Genomic DNA, 22,499 nt, shown 5'->3' with positions numbered 1-22,499 from the left:
GCTAAGATTTGGTTACCATAAACTCTCAATTCTTTCTCACAGTACCCAAAAATACATCCTTCATTTTACATGACCATCTTAATAGACTCACATTCCGCACCATCCTCAACACCACCTTTACAGCTGCGGATGTGGGGTCGGAGGGTACTGACCGTCAAGTACCGAAAACCTGTGGCTGGAGAACGACCTTTTCGCCCGCCCATTGTGGTAGTCCGTCCCTGGAACACGCAGGAGATATGCTATATCAATGTAATTACTGACAACTGTAAACCCCATACATGCTTTACTTGACTCTTCATGCAGTATATCATTATACTCTTAAAGTGTTTTAAGCTTTTAGTGTTGTAGTTTTCCCTCAGGTCTGTTCTGACACGCTGTTCACTGTGGATGCTGTTGATTCATTTATTTTGTCTTTTGTCCAACAGGTACAGTATATAAGATATTATGCTTAATGTTCAGCTAACTGTATATTTATGAATGTTTTCTTGCTGTCTGCGACTTATTATTGCTATTAAGAAGCTGCTTTTTGTCATCTTATTTTTTTATTGTAATCTTTATTTTTTTTTTTTTTAAGGAACTTGATTTCTGTGATCTCATGATCCACATTTTTTGTTTGAGAGATATATAATAATTATACAGTAGTGTCATTATAAAAGTTTTATTAGCTAATTCTTCCTTCATCACATTAAATAAACATACGGTACAGTAATTGCTTTCTTGGTCATGCTACAAAGAATGTTTTGAAGACATATTTTGTTTAATCCCGTGCACACTACAAACTTGTGAGGCCGTGTTAAGGAAACACTGTTACAATGCTGCTTCGTCCTTATTTTGGCTAGCACAATTATATCAAAACATGTGCAGTGTTGTAATTTATGAATCATTTTTCGTGAAACCCAACTCCAATTAATCATATTTTGTTATGAATTGAAGTTAGTAATTTTTTCTGTATGCAGTATTTGCCAATGTATTCCCAGTAAACTGTCAACACTTACTATTTGGAATAAGTGATGTTCTTAAGAATGTAGTTTAATATTTCTCTGTTGCTTTTAACAGTTAGCTCTTCCTGGAGAAAGAGGTTTAAACTTTGGAGATGGTGAAACGAGACTGAACATAACCAACCAGTTGCACGTCATCCCTGGTACCGAGGGGGATGTAACCATTGACTCCTCACTCCTGTTTGACGCTCCACTTTACTGGCAACTGCCTCGGGAATTCATGAGAGATAAGGTTGGTTTGTTGCAAATATTATACAGTATTGATAAGAATTTTATTTTTTCTTTGATTAATACATTTAGAAAATGTGTGTAAGAAACATGAAGAATATTTTGAAAAACTGGCCAATTTCAAAAATACAGTAGAAGAATGTTATCACTGGATTTAGGTGGAGGTGAATTAGATGGTATTAAGGAACACTAGAGTGAAGTATGAGTTGGTGAATTAAGAGAGTATAAAAGTTTAATATGGAAACATTTGTGGCACTAATCGATTCTTGTAACTAGATACAGTAATTGAAAAGGATGGATTTTGGGAAATGTTTACATGTATGTAGGTGGTAACTTCCCTACTATAATAGACACTTTAAAGAAGAATGTAAGAATTCTCAAGGATTTACTTTGGCACATACATAAAGTTTATCATAATCAATGAAGCACAAGTAGTGGTGGGTGTCTGTGCTGCTATGGGGCTCACTCACTATGTTAAAGTTTGATTTTTTTTATTATCTACTGTATTGATTTTGTTCTGCTAATAATGCAAGATCCAAAAAATACTCAAGCACAATAATTGGGAGTTAGCAACAGTATAGAAAGAGTTCACTTCTTATTTCCAATCACTTAATGAGATGAAATTGAGCAAGATAAATAATTTGTGTCCAAGTCATCTGTGTACAGTGGAAAGCGAATGGATGTGGTGACAGTTCTGGCGCCTAGGAGCATCTTTATCTAGCAGGAAGGAAGAGCCAAGAAGTGGTAGTCCTAGCCATTTGGGCATCTGTATTTTGTGGGGAGTAAGTAGCAGATTGTAGCCTGCTGGCATGTCTGCACCTATGAAGAGCCAAACCATGAAAACCCTCTCTGGACACTTCCCACCAAACATCATGTGTAAAAACAGTGGAATCATGCTTGTAAATGAGAAGGGAAATACAGCCATCCTTAACCAGATAGTAAACACCATCAAGCCATGAAACGCCATCAAGCCATGATACTAACACCCATGAAGGGTCAAGAAACCCAGACCACCTCCTCCTCTGTGAATGCCTCATACCAAACCACATTGCCCACAAAGAAAAGGATTAACTGGCTGATGAACCCTGCTCTGGTAGGTACAGCATCCTAACCCAAGCCAATGCTGTTGCATAATCCTGTCCATTGTGACCCTAAGTGATCTTCCCTTAAGGAACTGTGTCATACTCTGAAAAAGGTATTTTCATATTCACTCGTAGCCAGATTGTTTGTGTATTTAACTATATTTTGTATACATTTGTCTTAAGTTCAGTTCCGTGAATATATGAGCCCACTTGACTGAAATTTTTCTAATTTTTCTGGTGTAACTGAACTCGCCTAGATTATACCACTGAAGATGATTCTTACAGCGATTTACATCCAGACTTCTGTTCAGGTATATTCATTTTGAGCAGGATTCCACTAATTGTAACCTTCATCATTACATTAAATGCGTGCAAATAAAGTAATAATTTTTGCAGGTCAGATCATACAATGGCTATCTGAGGTTCCGTGTTCAGAGTGAAGGTGGCAACAAGATCTTTCCCGAGCACATTCTTCAGTCGTATCCGCTTGTGTCCCTGCAGGGCAACTGGCAGCTAGTGTTGGAGTATTTCCCACCCTCCATATCTCCTGATGGCAGATATGAAGTCAAGTTGGTTACATTTAATACTATTGTTATTGCTTAAATTTGTTTCTCAAAACTTAGTTGTATTTACACGCTACATGATCATGTTAATTTAGAACAACAATGTTAAGAAAACACTATGGTATATTAAAACTAAATTCACTCATTATTTTAAGTTATATCCAAAATATTTTGTGTAATTAGTGGCATTATAAAATACTGTATACAAATACTAAACATACTAGGAAATTTTAACATTGTATATCTTATAATCAAATTATTATTATTATCATGGTCATAATACATTTTTTTTTCTCGCAAAATCATTGGAGCACTTAGGGGATTCAAACCAGTATTTTGGGTTACCCCAGCTGCATGCCTTAACTCACTGGACCACAGTAAGCTATAAGTAATTTGATCTGGGATCTTACTGAATCCACTAGGGTAGTCATGTCAAACATGCAGCCCGTGGGCTGCATTCGGTCTTTTGCAAGCACACCTTCGGCTTGCATAAGGGTTACTGTAATTTGGTATATAATATAATATAATAGAAAAAATATTCAGCAATAATTTTTATTAAATGACTTAAATTAGTTGTCGTGTGGCCCTCATGATAACATAAATGTGACCTATATAGCCCTTGGAGAACCCTCAGTTTGACATGCCTGTGCTAGGGGTCTTGAAGGACCGAGCTGATGCCAAATTATGCTTTTACCAATTACCCGTGTAGACTCTGCTACGGCTACAGGAGTTGCCCACCATTCGCTCCCATTAAATACACACTGGGAAATTGCAATGGTGTGATGTATCACTGTGCAAAAATCATTGGAGCAAGGGTTCCAAGGGTACAAAGGTTGAGAAGTGTAGGTCTGCATTATTACAGGTATCTGACTTGCATTGCTGAACTAGCTTCCTGTCCTCATTGAGGCCAATAGAGAGATTTACCTAGCCCCTCGGGAAAATTCAAGGTAACATTCGGTGGAAGGTATCTATATTGGGCAGGTGTAAATATTACAAATGATGATAATAATAATAATAACAATAATAATAATAATTTGTTTAGGAACAGTACATACATAGTTGCAGAGTTACAGTACAAACATTCTGTTAGATTTAAAGATAGAGGTAGTACATACAATAGACATTTGATAAATGTTTATACACAACATACCATACAATACAATAGTCTGTAGTTCACAACGAAAGGTCACAAATATGACAAAAATTATGGTGAAATACTTAACAAAAATTTGAGTAAATAGTACATCTCTCTGTTTATTTTAATTTTACTTTAATAACATATGTGCCTGAATTCTCAAATTGTGTTTACAAATTACTGTGTCATTTCCATTCATCAAACTAAAAATATTAATCATTATTGTCCTCGACTTCAGATTACATGAAGATTACTGGCGGTTGAAGAACAAGCCACAGAAGGTTACTCGTGAAATGATGATGATTGCCTTGCAGAATATTCAGCACATACTCATTCGTGCTACTCATGCTGCAGATGCAGCAACTGCGTCGTAAGTAGAATTATAAGACACGTGAATTCTCTTCTACCAATATTTCTGCTTTGTACGACAGAGTGGAAATAGATGAATGGGTAAGTATAAGTTTAATAAAGGGAAAATAAATGGTAAAATAAGTAGCAAAAAAGGTGCATGATTTTTTTTCCATTAAAGTCATGGTCAGGTAGTTGGAGGATGGCTTGTGCGCCAAGGGTGGGAAGAAGCTGCTGATAGAGGACAACAAGGCCAGAGTGCCAAAGCAGGACACTGAGAAATTGGAGTTGTTTGAAGGTAGATGTATGAAGCTTCTGCAAGTCGATCAAGGTGGCTGGCTCGTGTATTCTTTAGTGTCTCACGTGCCCCAGTATCACCAGGGAAGAGCATTGTACTGGAATGTACAAACTTACCAGCCCTGGCTGTGTCTGGTTCTCCCCTTGGGTAGAGCATATATTGCCTAAGGAGGCAACCAAGTACTGTACTATAGAATAATGTGTGCTTGCTTAAGTATCAAGAGTCGAGTACAGTATATCATGTCAAGCCTATTATGTATAGCATCATGGTGCTCTTTTAAAGGTCTAAAATATAATTGGTAAGGCATTCTTAGATTATATCACATTTAACTAAGGATGAGTAAAGCTGCTTATACAGTACAGGTATATAATCCTACATATTTTAGCTTTACATTTAGTTAATGCAATAGTTGTTTTGTACTATACTTCTTAAGTATATTTGGCTTTTGACAGTGTCACATGTGATACAATGTTCTTACTTATATCCAATTTTGTTCTAAATTGGTGATCTGTAGTGTTCACGATGTGACTTTGGACGTTGCTGCTGAAGGTTCGCCCGTGTCATCTCGGGTAGCCCTGGGAGTAGAACAGTGCTTCTGCCCAGCAAACTATACAGGAACTTCCTGTCAAAATCCTAATATTGGTTTGTATTTAATTTTAATAATTCCATATTCAGTTCAGTATATATTTTTCATGTTAATAATAGCAACAATATTCATTGTTACCTTCATCTGTTTTTATAGCCTTTTTTTATTTATCTTTTTATTCATTGATATTTGAACTACATCTTCAAATAACAATAAACTTCTTCAGTTGACTATGCTAAAAAAAAGTTCTGTGTAGAAAGTGAAATGGTAATTGGAAAATATGAAAATACAATAATGTAGTATGGCCCAGCCTACCATATTCTAGGGGGAAAATGATAAATAATATACTGTACATACTGACTAAAAAAAAATATCACATTGTAAATTTACAGGATATTATCGCTGGCACAAAAATAACTACATTCAATCTACTATTATAATTGATTTGGTGGGAGAGTCACGCCAGTGTCGATGTAATGGACGCTCTGAGACGTGTGATGCTGAAACTGGTATTTGTAAGGTAAGATGCTCTTGAGTTTTGCTCATTATTCTGCTTGAAACATGGGCATTAGGCAAGGGTATTCAACAGGGAAAGGGTAACTGGAAAAATCAAATAAGTGATAAGGGAAACAAATCAGTGTGAGCCTGAAATGAAGCTGACTGAAATAAAGTAGGTAGAGAAAAGGAATTGATTGAAAATTAATAAAGGAAGCACTGTCACAGTGACCAGATTTCCATTAGGATATATATTATAAAATGTCTTGGAGTATAGATGAATTCAAAGGTATGAGAAGGGAAAGGATTGCCTCCAAAAGGTGATTGAATGGAGCAAAACAGATGGTAAAAAGAGTTCAGAAATGCTAGAAAAATAAATGATGACATTGAGAGTAAGTTTTGTCAATAAAAAGGAATATATCCAAGGAAGACAGGAAACAATTAAAATAACTTGGAGAAATCAAAAAGGCTGAATGAAAAAAGGAATGATGAAAAAAATATTTTCCAAGATGATAGGACTCGGAAAGCTGCAGTGAGGTGCAGTAAAAAGCAATGGTAAATTGGAAGAAACAAGTGGAGAGAGAGAGAGAGTGAGTGAGTTTTTATAGGATACAGTATAACAAGTTTAACAACACTGGAGCTAAGCAATTTAATACTGTAACAAAGAAAAGACAGGATATTGTTACTGTGTCAGGAAACAAATGATATTCTATTCAACAGTCTATCCTAAGTCAGTAACTTAACCCTTAACATGCTCGGGGCTTAATATCCTGTCATCCCCACAGGCGCATGTCATTTTGAAAAAAAAAAAAATTATTTTTTCTTCCTAACCTGTTCATTTGTGTTCACTGATCACGGGAAAAATAATAAAAAAATCGTAAGTGGCATATATAATGCCCACTATAGGGCGAGGAAGTCTGGCAAATTATAGGCGCTGACTCAGCGTGCGTCCCAGGCGGTCTGTTGCTCGCAAGCTGTCAGGCTGGAGTTGCCACAAAGATAATTACCGAATTATTTCAATGTCTCTGATTTTTCATACTTTTTTTGCTGTAATATTATTCAATAGTGTGTAGTTTGATATATTTATATAATAACATGAGTGAATCATTGCTGTAATAAAAAATATGGTGTGCATATTGTTGATTCAATTATGTTCATCAATCAGTGAACAAATACTTTGTCGGTTATTACATTATAAGCACAGGTTATATATAAGTATCTGCATGTTTTGTTCACTATAATGAACCCCTAAGTAGCTATTATGAGTCAAAAAGTAACGAGGAGTGACCGCCGTTTACCAGCCAGCCACTCCCGCCCTCCCTCCAGTCATCTGACTCACCCACATTCTCCTCCCACAATAATGTTTTTGCTATAATTCACTATATACAGACGTTATATTAAAGTATCTACATGTTTTGTTCACCATAACTGTACATCTAAGCTTGTATGGTGAGTAAAGGCACAAAGATGTGGCTACTCACACAGTCAGCTGATCAGTGGCCGCCCTCAAGACCAGACGCACTAATATTTCTCCTCCAACAATACTGTGTGGTGTTATTACGCTATATACACACATTATATATAAATATCTACCTGTTTTATTCACCATACTTGTACAAATAAACTGGTATGGTGCCCAAAGACCATCGTGGTAACCAGTAAACAACACCGTCGTCTGCACGGTGGCATCGTGCAGATGACGCCACCACCCTCACCAAAATGGTGGCTCCAAACCTTCTCTTGCTTTTTATACCCTCTATACACACGTTATATATAAGTATCTACATTTGTTTTCACCATAGCGAACCACTAAGCTGGTATGCTGAGTGCAGTCAATAAAAGGTGGCCACACACAGTCAAAAGACATCGCCACCACCCTCCCTCCCACAGCATTACTCCTCCCTCCATGGCGCACAGCGCCAAATATCACCACAATCCTGCTATTATCAGAACCCTGGTCAGTTTTATCACAGTCAAGGGTCTTCTGTAATAATATCATCGCTACATAATAGCATGAACAAGTATAATTTGGCATTTTTAGGCGATGCTGTGGTCACAAGCTGAACAGCAGTGCTGTTAGCTCATGCTGCATGCGTCAGGCTTAGTTGCTCACTCAATACTGAGGCCAATAATACCCAGGAGTTTGGCCCACGATTTTTTTAAAAAATGGCGTCTGTTTACAAGAGCCCTGATGAAGGTGTGGTGAACCCCGTGTATCCGCGGGCTGTTTAAATCTTGCGTAGTACTCCAACACATCATATGACGTGATGCGCAGTTGACTGGAACAACGTCTAGCACGTCATATGACGTGATGCGCACTTTAAGGGTTAATACAGTATAATTTTTCAGAACTGCCGAGACAACACAATGGGGAATCACTGCGATGTTTGTGTTACTGGATATTACGGTCAGCCTGCTGCAGGGCGATGCAAGCCCTGTGCGTGCCCTTCACTAGAACAAAATTTTGCAGAAACTTGTCAGGCTGATCGGTATGCCGGTTACATCTGCCACTGCCGCACTGGGTACACCAGTGCTAAGTGTGACAGGTAAGGTTTAATCCTATATGTTAATCTGCCTCTTCTGTTTGATCTTTTTCCAACTAAATACAGTAGAATGAACTAAGTAGACAACCTCATTTTTGTACGTAACCCCAAGTAACGTTAACTGTTTTTTCACATGTTTGTGGCGAGGCACGAGTTAATAAATAAATAAATAAAATAAATTTGGGGCTATTAATGGGATTTTCTAAACATTTTATTAGATGTGATTATGGCTACTATGGAAGGCCATCACAGCATGGTGGATATTGTCGGCCTTGTGGTTGTGATCCATTTGGCAGTGTTCATGAAGGATGTGACCAAGATGGAGTGTGCACATGCAAAAAGGGAATTACTGGAAAAGACTGTTCCCAATGTGCACCAAGGCATGTCACCTCTGCAACAGGCTGCAAATGTAAGTATTGAACTTTTGGGGAAAGATGTACACCATTTCTGAGCCTAAGTTACTACCTTAGGAAATATCCCATTATCCCAGAGACAGTGCAAACTCAAGCCTTGGTTAGTGCAACCTTCTCATATCTCCTGCAGCAGGAAATCTTTCAAAATTTCTCCACAGGGCCATATCTGAAGGAATGGAGACACTAGAGTCTCTATTCTCTGTCCATCCCTGAGAGCAAAAATGCACATACTGTATACACTTAAAACCCTCCTCCAAGTATGTAATCATTGAAAGCAAAGAAACTGCTAGTTAACAGCCACCCATCACCAGTTGGCAGCAGCGGTCATGCATATATAGGCAGTGTTAGGTTAAAGGGGGGGGGGCTGCCTCACTGTCATGATGCTATAGATGCCAACATTCACATTTGTGCACCACACATTATTGTGCTTGGCTTCAAATAGCTGAAGAAAAGTGTTCATGCGTGAGGGAAATTTTGGGATGAAATGACTGGAGCAGGATATAGGGGAGTGGTGTAATTACCTAAGTGTAGTTACAGGATGAGAGCTACGCTCGTGGTGTCCCGTCTTCCCAGGACTCTTTGTCATATAACGCTTTGAAACTACTGACGGTCTTGGCCTCCACCACCTTCTCCCCTAACTTGTTCCAACCGTCTACCACGATCACAGAACTGCGATCAGTGTGATATTACAGGACACCAGGTTGGAAGTGGGATATTGTCTAAGGAAGCGACTGTGTTACCAGATCAGAAAGGAGCATTTTCTCTACACTTGGTTTTATTTCTTTCTCATTTAAAAATTTGTAATTTTATTACGAAAATATAATGTGAAGCACAATAATATAGTCCTGAAAACATTGAATTTATAACATAATGGAATACATATTTATTAATGACTGCCGAGTTCCTTGTCCGAAACTCGGGAAGGAATCGCACTGCGATGCCTAGGTTTGATGCATCAAACCTAGGATAAACAACTGAAGAGTAGGATTGTTTGTCATTATAGTCTATATAGCTACAGAGATCACTCTGTAATATTACAATTCCAAATTTAATCTTTCTTTCCTTAGATTATGCTAGTTGCTGTAGAGAGTGAATCTTAACTGATATTGCCATGCAATCATTTAATTAATGAAATATAATACTATACTAATGATAATATATTAAACAATTATATCAATAATAAACTACGCCATTGGATAAAATGTAGTCGGCTTTTATTTTTATTTTCCCTCGTGTAACACAACAGCTATGTGACCAGATTCTTGGTTTTGCAGCATGTGAAGATGGTTGTGTGAATATGCTGCTTGATGAAGTAGAAGAGATGATTAGAGCTGCCACCTCCATCAATGTAACTGGCTATATACCTGCTCCTTGGCCCATGCTCAAAGAGGTATTATTGTCCATTTAACTTGAAATAATAATAATAATAATAATAATAATACCTGGTAATAATAATCGGATTTTGTCAAAGTTTTGCTACATTGGATGAGACATTAATTGTTAAAACAAGCAAATTTTATCTAACCCCATTGTAGCTAATCTTAAATTATTAAATTATTGTTGAGTAAATCGGTATTTCCTTATACTGTATTTATACTGAAATATTTGCAATTCAACAAATTAGTTAAAAATTCATTATTCCTATTCTTTCATGTATTGGTACAGTCAGGGTGGGGCCCAGTAGTACAGTGAGGTTCGTTTTCGACTTGCAATTGGGAATTCCGAGTTCGAATCCTGGCCAGAACAGAAATGGTTCTGCACATTTACTATCACCTAATGCACCTGTTCACCAGGCAGTAAATAGGTATCAAGGAATTAGTCAATTCCTGGGTACTGTTGAGGCGTTGTATCCTAGGGAAAGTTGATAATTTGACCCTGGAGGTACCTCAATATAAGCCTAACATGTATATATACACTGGCTGCCTGTCCCCCAACACACTGAATTATTATAATCTGACATGGAATCTTCAAGCAGTTCTTCCATTTAGTAAAAACAAAACAAAAAATTGTAATACACTGAGCAAGATAATGAAGGTAACAATTGTGTCATTTTCAAGTACTGTTTACGCATTTAATATTTTAATTTACTTTCTTTTCAGATTCAAAATGTCACCAGAATCCTGAGGTATCAGCTTGACCGATACCATAGTAATGTTGATGCCTCGCAAAAGCTTGTGGTTGGATTTGATTTAGACTATTATGCCAGAGATCTCTTACGCAGGGTAGGTATGCAATGTTGGTTAACAGACCGATACCAATTATGAAAAGCCAAAGGGAAAATAATCTTTGATATAATGAAACAATAGCATACATGAGTTAGTCATTGTATGCGTTAATTGAAAGTATGGACTTAAAGTAAGGATTAGGCTTATCTTAGCAAGGATGGTTAGGCAAAAAATGAAACGGGTATTTTTTCAGATATAGTATAGAGATACAGTATATCAGATATAGAGGAATACTAGGATAAATATTATAAATGGTATTCTATAAATGCAATTTGAGTTGGGGAAATGCAAGAAACTATCAAGTGGTGATTCAGAGTTAATGTAGCACTTGCTGTGCCACTCTGTTAAGTCAGGTTGGCACTTGCTGTGCCACACCTCGAAAAAAATTGTATCATTTGGAATTAAATTTTTTTTTTTCTGAAGTTTTCAGATGAATAACTCGGACCCTTTCTTGGGGAATTGTCTCGTAGGTCTATGGAATCATCATCTGGCATTTTAGCTATCTTTGAAAATATTTAAAGGAACACGTAAGACATCTTAAGAAATCCACGTTAACTTTCATAGTGTATATTAGACACATTTACCCCTTGCTTATGTTGAAAGAGGGAACTGTAAAGGGTAAAAATGGATGAATATTAAAAGCAGGAAAATGGTGAATGGTAAGTTTCATCTATTAAACTGTGGAGTTTTAAGAAGATATAGAAGACGGTTCGTGTGGCTAGAAGAAAGGATTACAATTGTGGGGAATGGAACTTCTTTCATTTAACCAATTGGTTTAATTCATGCAGCTTGGTTCCAGCATTAGGCCACAGGCCCAGGTCTGTTCATAATATAATTTCAGTATATACAATTATTTTTGTTGTATTCTTCCACTAGATATTCGAACATCTTCCACTAAATATTCGAATACACACTGATTGCTTTTTGCCAGGGAGGCTTCTAAGTTGACCTTCCTTATGTCTGGCTTGTTCAAACTGAATATCAGGTCATTATCTTTCATTCATGTGGATCCCTTTGCATGTTGGCTTGGAAAGTTTCTTGTTGGTGCTTGTGTGCCCCAAGGTTTACCAGGTGCTCTCTTGGTGGTTATATGTGATGTAGTGAAAGGGTTCTGTAGGTCTTTCACTTTTATGAATGAGCTGCTGTCGGGCATTTTATACAGAATTGAGTTACAGCATTATGGTTCTCTAGCACCTTGATGCTCCTGCAGAGTGTGTTACCAGCTGTGCCAATCATGAATATAACTGAAAACCATTTTAAGGTGAAATTACCACATATTTTTAAATGTTCTGTTTGTATTGTTGCCTTTAGGCAGAGCAGGTGGAGGTGGCAACAAGAGAAATTTATCCACCAACTGCAAAGATTAAACTTGAGGCGAAGACAGTTTTAGAATTGCTAACAAGTCTTTACACCCAAATCGATGGTAAGTGGAGGTTTATATAATACTGTATTTATATGATTTACATAATGCTGTATTAAATATATAACTAATATTTATATAATACGTACTATAATTATATAATTGGGTAATTACATAAGTGTAGTTAAAGGACGAAAGCAACGCTCATGGTTTCCTGTCTTCCCGGCACTTTGTCCTATAATGCTTTGAAACTACTGACAGTTTTGGTCTACGCATCACTCATACTTTCCACCACTCTGCAAAAGAAAACTTTATAGTATTTTTTGACACCTTTGTTTCCTTAGCTTGAATCTATGACCTCTTATTCTTGAGGTTATATATATATATATATATATATATATATATATATATATATATATATATATATATATATATATATATATACTGTATAAATAAAATGTACTTTATAATAAAATTAGCTTTTACAAAGTAATGTAAGGTTTATATTCTTTGACCATTGTTAAAATGTATAAAGGGAAAGTGATGCCTATGAGTAATATCTTGTATTATTTAGAGGTGGAAGGATATTTGAAGCTCAGTTTTGTGGATTAATTTTAGCTAATACAATCCTATGGGGTAAAATATTTGAGACAGTGAATATTTCTGTTCTACAGCAAGATTCTATTGACCTCCGCTAGAATATTTGCTTTCTCATAACTCAGTAAACATTTGTTTGCACTTAACCCTTAGTGTAGTGTCTCAGAAGAGTGGTCACCACAAGCTTAATTTTGTCTGTAACTATAATTAGGTAATTAAATATAGATACTGTATATACAAACAATAATTAATTTTTGTTTTTCCTTAGAGACCATTGCATACCTAAAGAACTATGCTATTGGAGAGACTCCTAGTATATCTATTGGTGGTGCCATGCTGGAAGCCGAGAAGATTTTGAAAATTATTCAAAAGCGCAACTTCACCAAGTTTGATATAGGAGCCGAGATAGAACTGAGGTTTGGGACCATATTTAAGTGATTTCTAAGAGCTTTAAATTCTCATCCATTTTAGTTTCTCATTCTAGTTTCTTCAGTGAGACATATGGCTTCACATATGTTTAGATTATTGAAAGTACAGAATAGTGACATTAATGAATATCATTGTTATTGCAAAGAAAATCTATATAGAGTATACTGTACTTCATTAGTTGAATGAGCTGAGAAATTTTCACTTTTCAAATAGTCCTTGCAGATCCATAACAGGTGCTAGGGAGTTATAGGAGCTCACTCAGTCCAGCCCACAATGACCAGAAGAGGTTTCATTCATAAAAACCTCAAAAGCCCTTCTAAATATTGCAACAACATAAATTATCAACTAATAATATTGATCCCTCTTTGCCATGATTTTACATAGTCTAACGTAAAGAAATAATACTTATATCTTAACCAATCCATCAACAGTGACATGCCACAGTGACTTGTTACTGTATAACACCACTCGTGCAGTATCAAGAGTGGTGTAGCCTTCAGCACTCTGTATATACCATAAAAACAATAACAAAGAAGAAACAATACTGGGTTTGGTTTGTATTTAGCTGTGCTCCTATTTTCTCAGTAATGCCATTGTCTCCTCAGCATTAATTGTTTTCTAAGCTTTTAATTTTTAGTCAGCCTGCATCTTGAATTTTGCAAACGTTTTAGTCACGGTTCACATTTAAGGGATTGAGGCCACCTGTTATATTGGTCGCATACCACATTTTGTTAGCAGCCTGTTTTGTTTCGTCTTGTCATTAGTTGCTCATTCAAGATTGTGTACACTCCAGCATATAGGCTCATTATTCTTCTCTCTAATTCCTACAACAAGGGCAAGGCTATGCAACTCTGTGGATGTAGCATGTTGTTAGTTACCATGACTTGGTGTGGGAGTTTTAGATGTTAAATAAGTTGACACAATACCCTCACCTTTTTGTCTGTTCACCATCCATGGGCTGTTTATCATATCTGGCTCACATATAGTAAGTTCCTAATTTTTGGATTGTGACTGACAGCTATGTACCTGTGCTGCATATTCTTTTGGTCTGGAATGCTCTGTAAGGTTTTGCTGATGCACCAGTTATCTTGTTGTTCTGTGCCACCAATCAGTATGACAATCCATGGTGCACAGTCAGGGAGGTTCAGGTGTTGGCCCTGTTTGTTTCAAGAAGTATGTAGTGTTTGGAAAGGCTTTTGAATTTTGTTTAATAGAACAACCACTGGTCATTCTGGGTTGGAATGAATATTTTCCAATTCTCCCTATCGATTCTTATAACCCTTCAAGGACAGGTTTGAAAAGAATCCCTGTGGTGGCAGCGCCAAAATGCTGTCCTGCTGAACTATTAGTAGTTTTGTTTCATAGAGACTGGGGATCTTACCTTAAGAGTGCAATGAATAATTCTGCTCAGAAAGGTTCTTTTCATATTAAAAATTGCCTCATTTCCTCTTTGTAGCAAGGCTAAAATATTGCTAGACCGGATAGTAAAAATGGACCAAAAAACCCCTGTGATTGAAGCACTTCAGATTCGCATAAAGGATATTGACAGTAAACTTAAAGAACTTCTTCAGAGAATAAAAGCAGCTAATAGCAAAACAGATGAGGTAAGTCCAGCACATTTTGTAATATAATTACTGTATTTAAAGTTTTTAAATGGGTTATATCATAAGTAAGATATCTGTACAAAATATGACAAAAAAACCAACGTTGAATGTAATGAAACGCCATTTTCTGGGTGAGACCCGGAGGCTCCCAGGAGCTTACGGGGCTCCCCCCAGAAATACATTGTCTATTCACAAAAGAAGCTTTTAACATGATAAAATATTATTGATGTAGTTATTTATATTTTAAGTTAGCAGAAGTAACTACATTGCTTGATGAATATACTGAGAATAATATCTAAGAAGATAATTTATTTTGTATTCATAACAGACTTTAAGGTCGTAGGTTAAAATAGAGGATGCTCTGTTGTGTAATTACCCTGTGAAAGACCTTGTATAAAATTAAGATACTTTTCAATAAAATATTTCAATTATATGAGTATTAAACTGATCATGTTTTTTTCTTTTAGGCAGGTTCACTGAATGAAAGTAACCGCAAAAGACTTTCTCGTGTAAAGGAGTATTCAACTGAAATCAAGAACACTCGTCAAATGGTTGATGATCAAAACTTCAACTCAACCCAGCTGCTGAAAGAAGCTAACAAGAACCTTATTAACATCAGAATTAATTATGATGTGTGTAGTGCTCAATAACATGTGTTCATATATTGTTCATACGAAAAGTATTCTAGTAGAATTATGAGCCTAAAGAAATTTGTAATTCATATATTTGTTGATACAATTTAATAATTAAAATGGTTCAAATAAAGTTTTGCACAGATATTACACCTTCTGTGTAATATAATTATTGGCAATGTCTTACTCTCTTGGGAAACTGTTAAAGTTTTGACAATTGCAAGGGGGAAATGGACGGGCTGGAATTGTCAGATTTTAAAGTATGCTTTATTTGCCTTATTAGAACAAAAGTGATTAATACGTGTAGGATTTTGATGACTGCCAGTTGATACATAATGCATGCTTTTTCTGAATGTATACAAATAATTGAAAGACTTGTAGGAGGATATTAATATGCATTTTCAGGTATTTTCTGAGGCAAACTAGGCACACTACAGCTACAATTCATATTTTAAACTTGGGGACAATATATGATTTCCCCATGAGTAAATACAGCGTGTTGTTATTCATGACTAGGATATTAGAAATATATTTTCTGTGAGTTTTAACTTTTAAGTATTATAGCTTATAAGTATATTTGGAAGCATGCTGTGACATGATGAAATGTTTATATAACAAATGTATCTCTTATTTAGGAACTTGCCAAAATGTTAATTGATTTGAGAAATGGATCCAACTATCTTGAAGAATTTGAGGGTGTCTTGTGGCGACTCAACATTGAATATAAGGACAAATATGTCCAGAGAGCCCATGACCATGCAATGGAGCTTATGAGAGAATCGATTAGATTGGAAAGGTTTGTATGTTTTATGTATTTTCAGATTTGATCTTAAATATACAGTATATTATTTATTTATTCATGAGATACAAGAAAAACCACTTTTTCATTTATAATTTATATTATTGTGATGCAGAACTCTATAGATAGAAAAATATAAATTGGTAATAATACTCTTTCTGAAGTATGGCTCCTCCAGAAAGTCTTGTAACCAACTCCTGTATGGAGTTGGTTACAAGACTACCCGAGTCACCGGTTACAGACTACCCGGTTACACCAGAGTCTTATCAGACAGGCTCTCATGACTCTTGTCCCCCTTCATGACAGGCACCTTTTCAAATGGTGTTGTCACATACTTTGGGAAGAGAGGGGGGGTGAGGCTGACTCAAGCCATCACTCACATCAGTTCATTGTAACACAAAATAATGAATAACATTTTTTGATGAAGTTCACCAGCAAGCAAAATTTTGACAGCCAATTATTCTGTAAACTACTGCTAGTAGTACATCAAAGCACAGTCTTTCATGGTGCAGTGGTAGTACACTTGCCCTGCGCCTCCCCAGCAATTTCATCTTGGGTTTGAGCCCTGGCTTGGGGAAGATTGACTGGGCACGAATCGATTGACTGGGCACGAATCCTGAATTGTTTGCCCCTACGCAACCAATAATAATTATCCAGAAAAATGTAATCGGGTAAGGCTTACACGAGCTATGGGAAGGAAAAACTTTGCTTCTATCTCTGTCTTCTACTCGATAACTCATTACCCAATTAAGTTCAGTTTCTTTTGTCTGGGCTTTCTTTGCAACACTATCAGCACGAGGAATATTCCATGATTTTAGTGTTAGCTTTACGGCTTGGTTTACCAGTGTTTTGCATGCTACTGACTATAGTTACCTCCTGTAACTATGATGGTGGATGATTGCCATTGATATATTTCTGAGGATTTTTGGTGATTTCAGCATCGTTTTGCTTTATTTCAGTTGTATAGTACTAGTTCCTTGGCGGTCTTGGGTTGACCATACCCAAGCTGGCTATGAGCTCATCAAAGGATTTGGCTCAGACAAAAGAATTACCCACTACCCTCAACATCCTATTTTTTTTTTTTTTTGTCAATGTTGTTTAAGTACTGTATACTTAAATTCTGTAGTACTGTAGTCCTAATTATTTCATTATGTTATCATGCAGTCTGTTCAACAAAACAAGAGATGTTGCTGATGGGCCTCTACGAGCAGCTAAAGCCTACCAGAGGATTGTGGATGCTTTGCTGAGTGCTGAGGAGGCTGCTAAGAATGCCTCACTGGCTGCTGAGACTGCCTATATAGTGGTAAGTTATTACAATGGACAGATAATTTTTAAAAATCCTTAAGACATTGCTATGATAGTAACACAAGTTTTGATTATTAATTGTTAAAATACATTATGCAGTACTATTTAGGTATGAGCTTATCTCTACCTCTTCTCTGTCATTGTCACATTTATAACTGGAAACTCCTAATTTGAAGGGGCTGCTGAGGTGTGGTAGCTGTATAAATAACTACATAATGTCGCCTGCTTCTATTCTCTCTCTCCTAAATTGGTAATGGTAAAACAGCATTTTATTGCATTTGGGAAGTCATCCCGTAATTTAAAACTTTGTATGGCACATTATAGTAGAGTTACTCTCTTGGAACATCAATTGTATACTAATTTCTAGTGAGGGGTCTGTGTTCTGTTGCAGCTTTCTAAGAAGCATTTGACATCAGCATTGATAATGTACTCGTAAAAATGAGTGCAATGCATTTATATTTCATATGTTCAAGGATTTAAATAAAGGTAATGCATGCTGTCTGAGGTTGGAGTTTGTTATTGCTCTCGTTGTAATATTTTATTATATTTTCTTGCTAAGAATAATTAATATTACAGGCATACCCTGGGGATCCGGAAGAATCACTCGTGCGCCGAGCAATTCTGTCGTTTCAGAAATCAAACGAGTTACATTCCAAAGGTGAAAAATCGAAGAAGACTTTAGGGCAACTGTATGTGGAATTGGATTCTCAGCGTAGTGCACTTGGAACTGCAAGGGGAATTCTGGATGTAACTGATGACCGTTTGAATGCTTTGAATACTCTTTTAAAAACCCAGCTTTCTTCAAGTGAGTTTAAGCAGTTATCTTTGGCTTGTTGTTGAGATTAAGGCCTAGTAACTGTGGAAGGGTTATTAAGGCCACCACAAGAGCTTATTGAAAAGCCAGGAAGCATACTATAATTTTGCCCTGAACACAGTCCAGGATTAAATTAAACTTGAAGTGTAGATTTACTAAAAAGGAAGCACTCTTCACCTCTTGGTCCATATACAGTACCTCTTTTAACAAAAATTAATATGTGCTTCATGAGTATGAATTCACTGTTACATAATACAGCTATTATTCAATCTATATTTCTTGATACTAATTTCATTTATAATCACCAGTGAGTCAAATAAAATATCAGACATTTTGTGTAATGAAATGCCCTTTTCTGGTGGACCACTCGACAACTCCCCAAGGTGTCGCTGGGGCTGCAATGCCTTAGGGAGTTGCACGAGGACTACGAGACCTATACTCAAGCCTACTAGAAGCCAGGACAATAATCTATCTCGGTACAGTACAAGATAAGGGAGGTTGGGGGATCAGAATTCAACCCAAAACCCACCAGAAAGTATGTGTTTCAAAACAAGCAGCTGCTTGAAGGGAATTAGTAACCCTGAGGAACACAAAGCAAACAGTTGTTGCCATGGATTTAATCACCCCCATTTAATTAAATTAAATTAATTTAATTTAATTGGATAAGCACCTCCAAAGGATACCTGATCAACCAGGCTGTGACTCATACGTCAGGCTGCGAGCAGCTGCGTCCAACAGCCTGGTTGATCAGTCCAGCAACCAGGAGGCCTGGTTGACGACCGGGCCGTGGGGATGCTAAGCCCCGGAAGCACCTCAAGGTAACCTCGAGGTAACCCCATCTGTGATGTGCCCCGGCTGTCACTAGATGGCAGCCCAGGTCACCCAAGGCTAGCCAATCAACACTTCTATGTTTTCCTATAGTGCTGTGTTATTTCTTCTAAGTTGATGTTGTCTTCCACCATGAATGTGAGATATTGGGTTATGATGATGATAAATATAATGACTTCAGTATTATCAGCCATACATGTCAATGCCTTGCAACATGTGTTTCATGTCAATATTTCAAATTAGTTTAAAATATAAAAATAATCTATTAAACAAATCTCACAGTAGCATGAAATAACACATCAATTATTGATAGACAATAGTTTACTAAGCAAATTTTGACGAAATATCAATTGTGGTACAGTATCATTTGATAGTCACATAACCCCAATTATATATCTTCTTGGAGCAGTAATATGGAAGTCTGGGGCAGTTTTGACTGCAGTTCAAGCTCTGCATTATTCTTAAAAAATTAATTATGATACATTAAACATATATGTATATACTTTAATATCATATGCAATAGTTTTATCAATCATTTCTGAATGTTTGTTGCAGGTATCTCCTCAGATATTCGGGAATCACTGGAGAGAACTCGAACTACCCATGCCAATGTTCAGAGAACTTTGGACCACGTAAACACGATACATATGAACCTTACCATCATTAGAGAGCGTGCACAAGAACTTAACCGTATTGATGCCTCTCTTCTCAATGAAATTAGGGACAAAAGTAAGCAAATTAAGTGATGTACAATATGTATATTTTTTATCGATAATGTGATATAAAACACTCAACTTGCGTTTATAAGAGCATAAGAATACAGGAAACTGTAGAGTTTAAATGTTTTTTTGGTAGGTAAAGATTTAACAAAAACACGAGTACTGTATTTAAGTTAAATAAGGAAGAATTGGGAAAATTAAAATTTATGTAAAGCTGTGTAAACCTGTGTAAAGTGATACTATTATTAAGCTGAGATAAGCTTACTGATGAGTATTTGGTAACATAAAATACATGATGGAAAAAGTGTGTTGATGCTAGAGGATGACATTATAGATGAACGAGGTCAGTGAATGTACTCAAAAGAGAATGGGGTGTTTCAGGTTGTTGCTTCAGGTAAGTAATGACCTACTAAATATAATACAACTTTTCTTCTGAGTAAAATAAGTATATGGAATTAATTTTTTACTGGTGAATAAGGAATGCAAGTAAATGTGAATTTTGTTTGGTATTAAGCAACTACTGTAGGTTGTATCATGGGGAGAAGGTCAGTAGTTGACCTACAGCAGCAATTCTGAACCTTTGTACCCTTGAAATAATTCTGGATCATACTTAAGATAAACACCCATGGATTTCATTGTCAACTGAAAGGAGACAATTTCTGCCTTTGTTTCTGATACTGGTTAAATGATAAAAATTAAACACAAAAATTACTCAAAAATACAATTGCATGTGATTAGGATTAGACTATTTATCTGTGTGCAAAATCCCTGGTTACCTCAGGGGTTCTGTTGAACCCCAGTTGAGAAAAGCTGAGCTAGAGGAAACTCAATAAGCCTCCTGTCCCCCAATGATGGGAATTAAGTCATCTTTGTTTTGCTAAAATAAGCACAGATTGGGGATGCTTGGAATGCTACACAGATGAGAGTGGAGCTTGAGCTACAGTAATACTGTTGAAGGAAAAACATGTTTACTCATTGGTTTCTGTCCTTAGTATCGACAGGAGAAAGTCATACCATGAAAGGGGTTCGCTTGGCAAATAATCTCCGGAAGACTGTTGACAGAATTGAGAATCGGGGAAATGAATTAAGAGAAAGGATCGAGGCCCTCAAGAGGAAAATTAAGCAGACAAGACAGTATGCATCTTCAGTAAGTTTGTCTACTTTTATTAGTGGTGTTCCTCCTTGCTTTTCTCTCCATCATTATGTTCCTCTTCACTTTCCTCTTGGCTCTTTTGTGAAGTGTGTCAACAAATTAATCACAATTATCTGTTGTAGTTCTCTCTTTTGTCTGGTATTAAATTTTATTTCATTAAACTTGCCCTCTATGGTTAGTATTTAGAATACATGAATTCTAGTACAGTATTCAAAAGTCTTGCCATGAAAGGAAGCCTTTCACTATACTACATTCTCAATTTTTATTTTGCATAGATGCTCTATTTGCAGCAGATTTTTCCATGTCTCCTAATGCTTTCCCAACACCCATCATCTTTGTAAATATGTTACAAGCCCCTATTTGCCACCTCATATTTTGTGACATTTCTTTCTCATATGGGTCCTCATTTTGTTCAGTATCTTTGAATATAATTCTCGATATATTTTTTATATTTTTTCGTATATAAAATATCATTGTATTTTGTTATGTTTAAGCCTGCTTTTGCTCTCACTGTTAATTTTTTTTCAGATTCGTGTATCCCTCACCACCAATTCTTCTGGAATATGTACAAGAAAGTATCGACCCTCGCTTCAGCCATCGACAACAACCAGTATTATGCTCAGCTATGCTATCAGTAGTTCGGAAAGAAATGCACTTTTGATGTACCTTGGTTCTCATAACTCGGTCAGTAATAAGTACTTTGAATATCACCGTAGTGCTCATTAATCTATAGGAGTTTCCTATCCTGTAATGAAGATTAATTTTCACCATATTATTTATAAAGTTTTGCAATTATCTCAATTTATTGTATGGCTGTGAAATAAAATGAAGGCTTGGATGTGCATTTGGTAAGAAATAATCGGCTATTAGCAGGATACCACAATATTAATATTTTCTATAATTTTTACAGAGTGATTTCATGGCTGTGGAGATGGTAAATCGTAAAGTTGAATTTTCTTGGGATGCTGGCGGGGGAGTTCAACGCATCAGTCACCCGCTGCGTCTCTTGACCAACACGCCTCAAGTTACCGATGACACAAGATGGTACGAAAGAAGTTTAAGAATGCTCTTAAGTTATGATTTTACATACAGGCAATACTATAAGTAATGTTTATTGTTTTGTTATTTGTTTACAGTAACTAGCAGGAAAATGCTAATTCCAAATACTGGAAACCAAAATGTTTGTTAAAACAGATACAGATAAAGCCTGTGATATATAGTCACATATTCAGACGGTCTTAGTACAAAACATTTGCATTGTTCATATTGCTTTGAACAAGAGCACAGTCATAAAGTTCTTATAGTAATTGTACTTATACAATACAATATTTGAATTATATATATG

General features: G+C 36.3%; 1 protein-coding gene across 4 annotated transcripts in view; it reads left to right on the top strand.

The window, feature by feature from the left end:
* The window catches only part of wb (wing blister), a 273,174-nt gene that overhangs the window by 225,164 nt on the left and 25,511 nt on the right, over window positions 1-22,499 (top strand). For 3 of the 4 annotated variants that reach the window (XM_045766623.2, XM_045766621.2, XM_069315253.1), the window contains exons 28-48: window positions 124-249; window positions 1,057-1,230; window positions 2,705-2,877; window positions 4,245-4,376; window positions 5,167-5,294; window positions 5,631-5,758; window positions 8,083-8,279; window positions 8,495-8,685; window positions 9,964-10,079; window positions 10,789-10,911; window positions 12,226-12,337; window positions 13,140-13,287; window positions 14,757-14,904; window positions 15,372-15,536; window positions 16,172-16,332; window positions 17,500-17,638; window positions 18,217-18,445; window positions 19,838-20,011; window positions 20,994-21,148; window positions 21,683-21,838; window positions 22,065-22,198. In XM_045766623.2, the coding sequence (XP_045622579.2) occupies window positions 124-249; window positions 1,057-1,230; window positions 2,705-2,877; window positions 4,245-4,376; window positions 5,167-5,294; window positions 5,631-5,758; window positions 8,083-8,279; window positions 8,495-8,685; window positions 9,964-10,079; window positions 10,789-10,911; window positions 12,226-12,337; window positions 13,140-13,287; window positions 14,757-14,904; window positions 15,372-15,536; window positions 16,172-16,332; window positions 17,500-17,638; window positions 18,217-18,445; window positions 19,838-20,011; window positions 20,994-21,148; window positions 21,683-21,838; window positions 22,065-22,198 (3,209 nt within the window). The remainder of the gene's footprint in view (window positions 1-123; window positions 250-1,056; window positions 1,231-2,704; window positions 2,878-4,244; window positions 4,377-5,166; window positions 5,295-5,630; window positions 5,759-8,082; window positions 8,280-8,494; window positions 8,686-9,963; window positions 10,080-10,788; window positions 10,912-12,225; window positions 12,338-13,139; window positions 13,288-14,756; window positions 14,905-15,371; window positions 15,537-16,171; window positions 16,333-17,499; window positions 17,639-18,216; window positions 18,446-19,837; window positions 20,012-20,993; window positions 21,149-21,682; window positions 21,839-22,064; window positions 22,199-22,499) is intronic. The other variant, XM_045766624.2, reaches the window with a different exon arrangement.

This window comes from Procambarus clarkii, chromosome 81 (genome assembly GCF_040958095.1).
Source record: "Procambarus clarkii isolate CNS0578487 chromosome 81, FALCON_Pclarkii_2.0, whole genome shotgun sequence".
Classification (NCBI taxonomy): Eukaryota; Metazoa; Arthropoda; class Malacostraca; order Decapoda; family Cambaridae; genus Procambarus; species Procambarus clarkii.
Note: the sequence above shows the minus strand (reverse complement) of the source record. Positions and strands in the feature narration are given on the sequence as shown.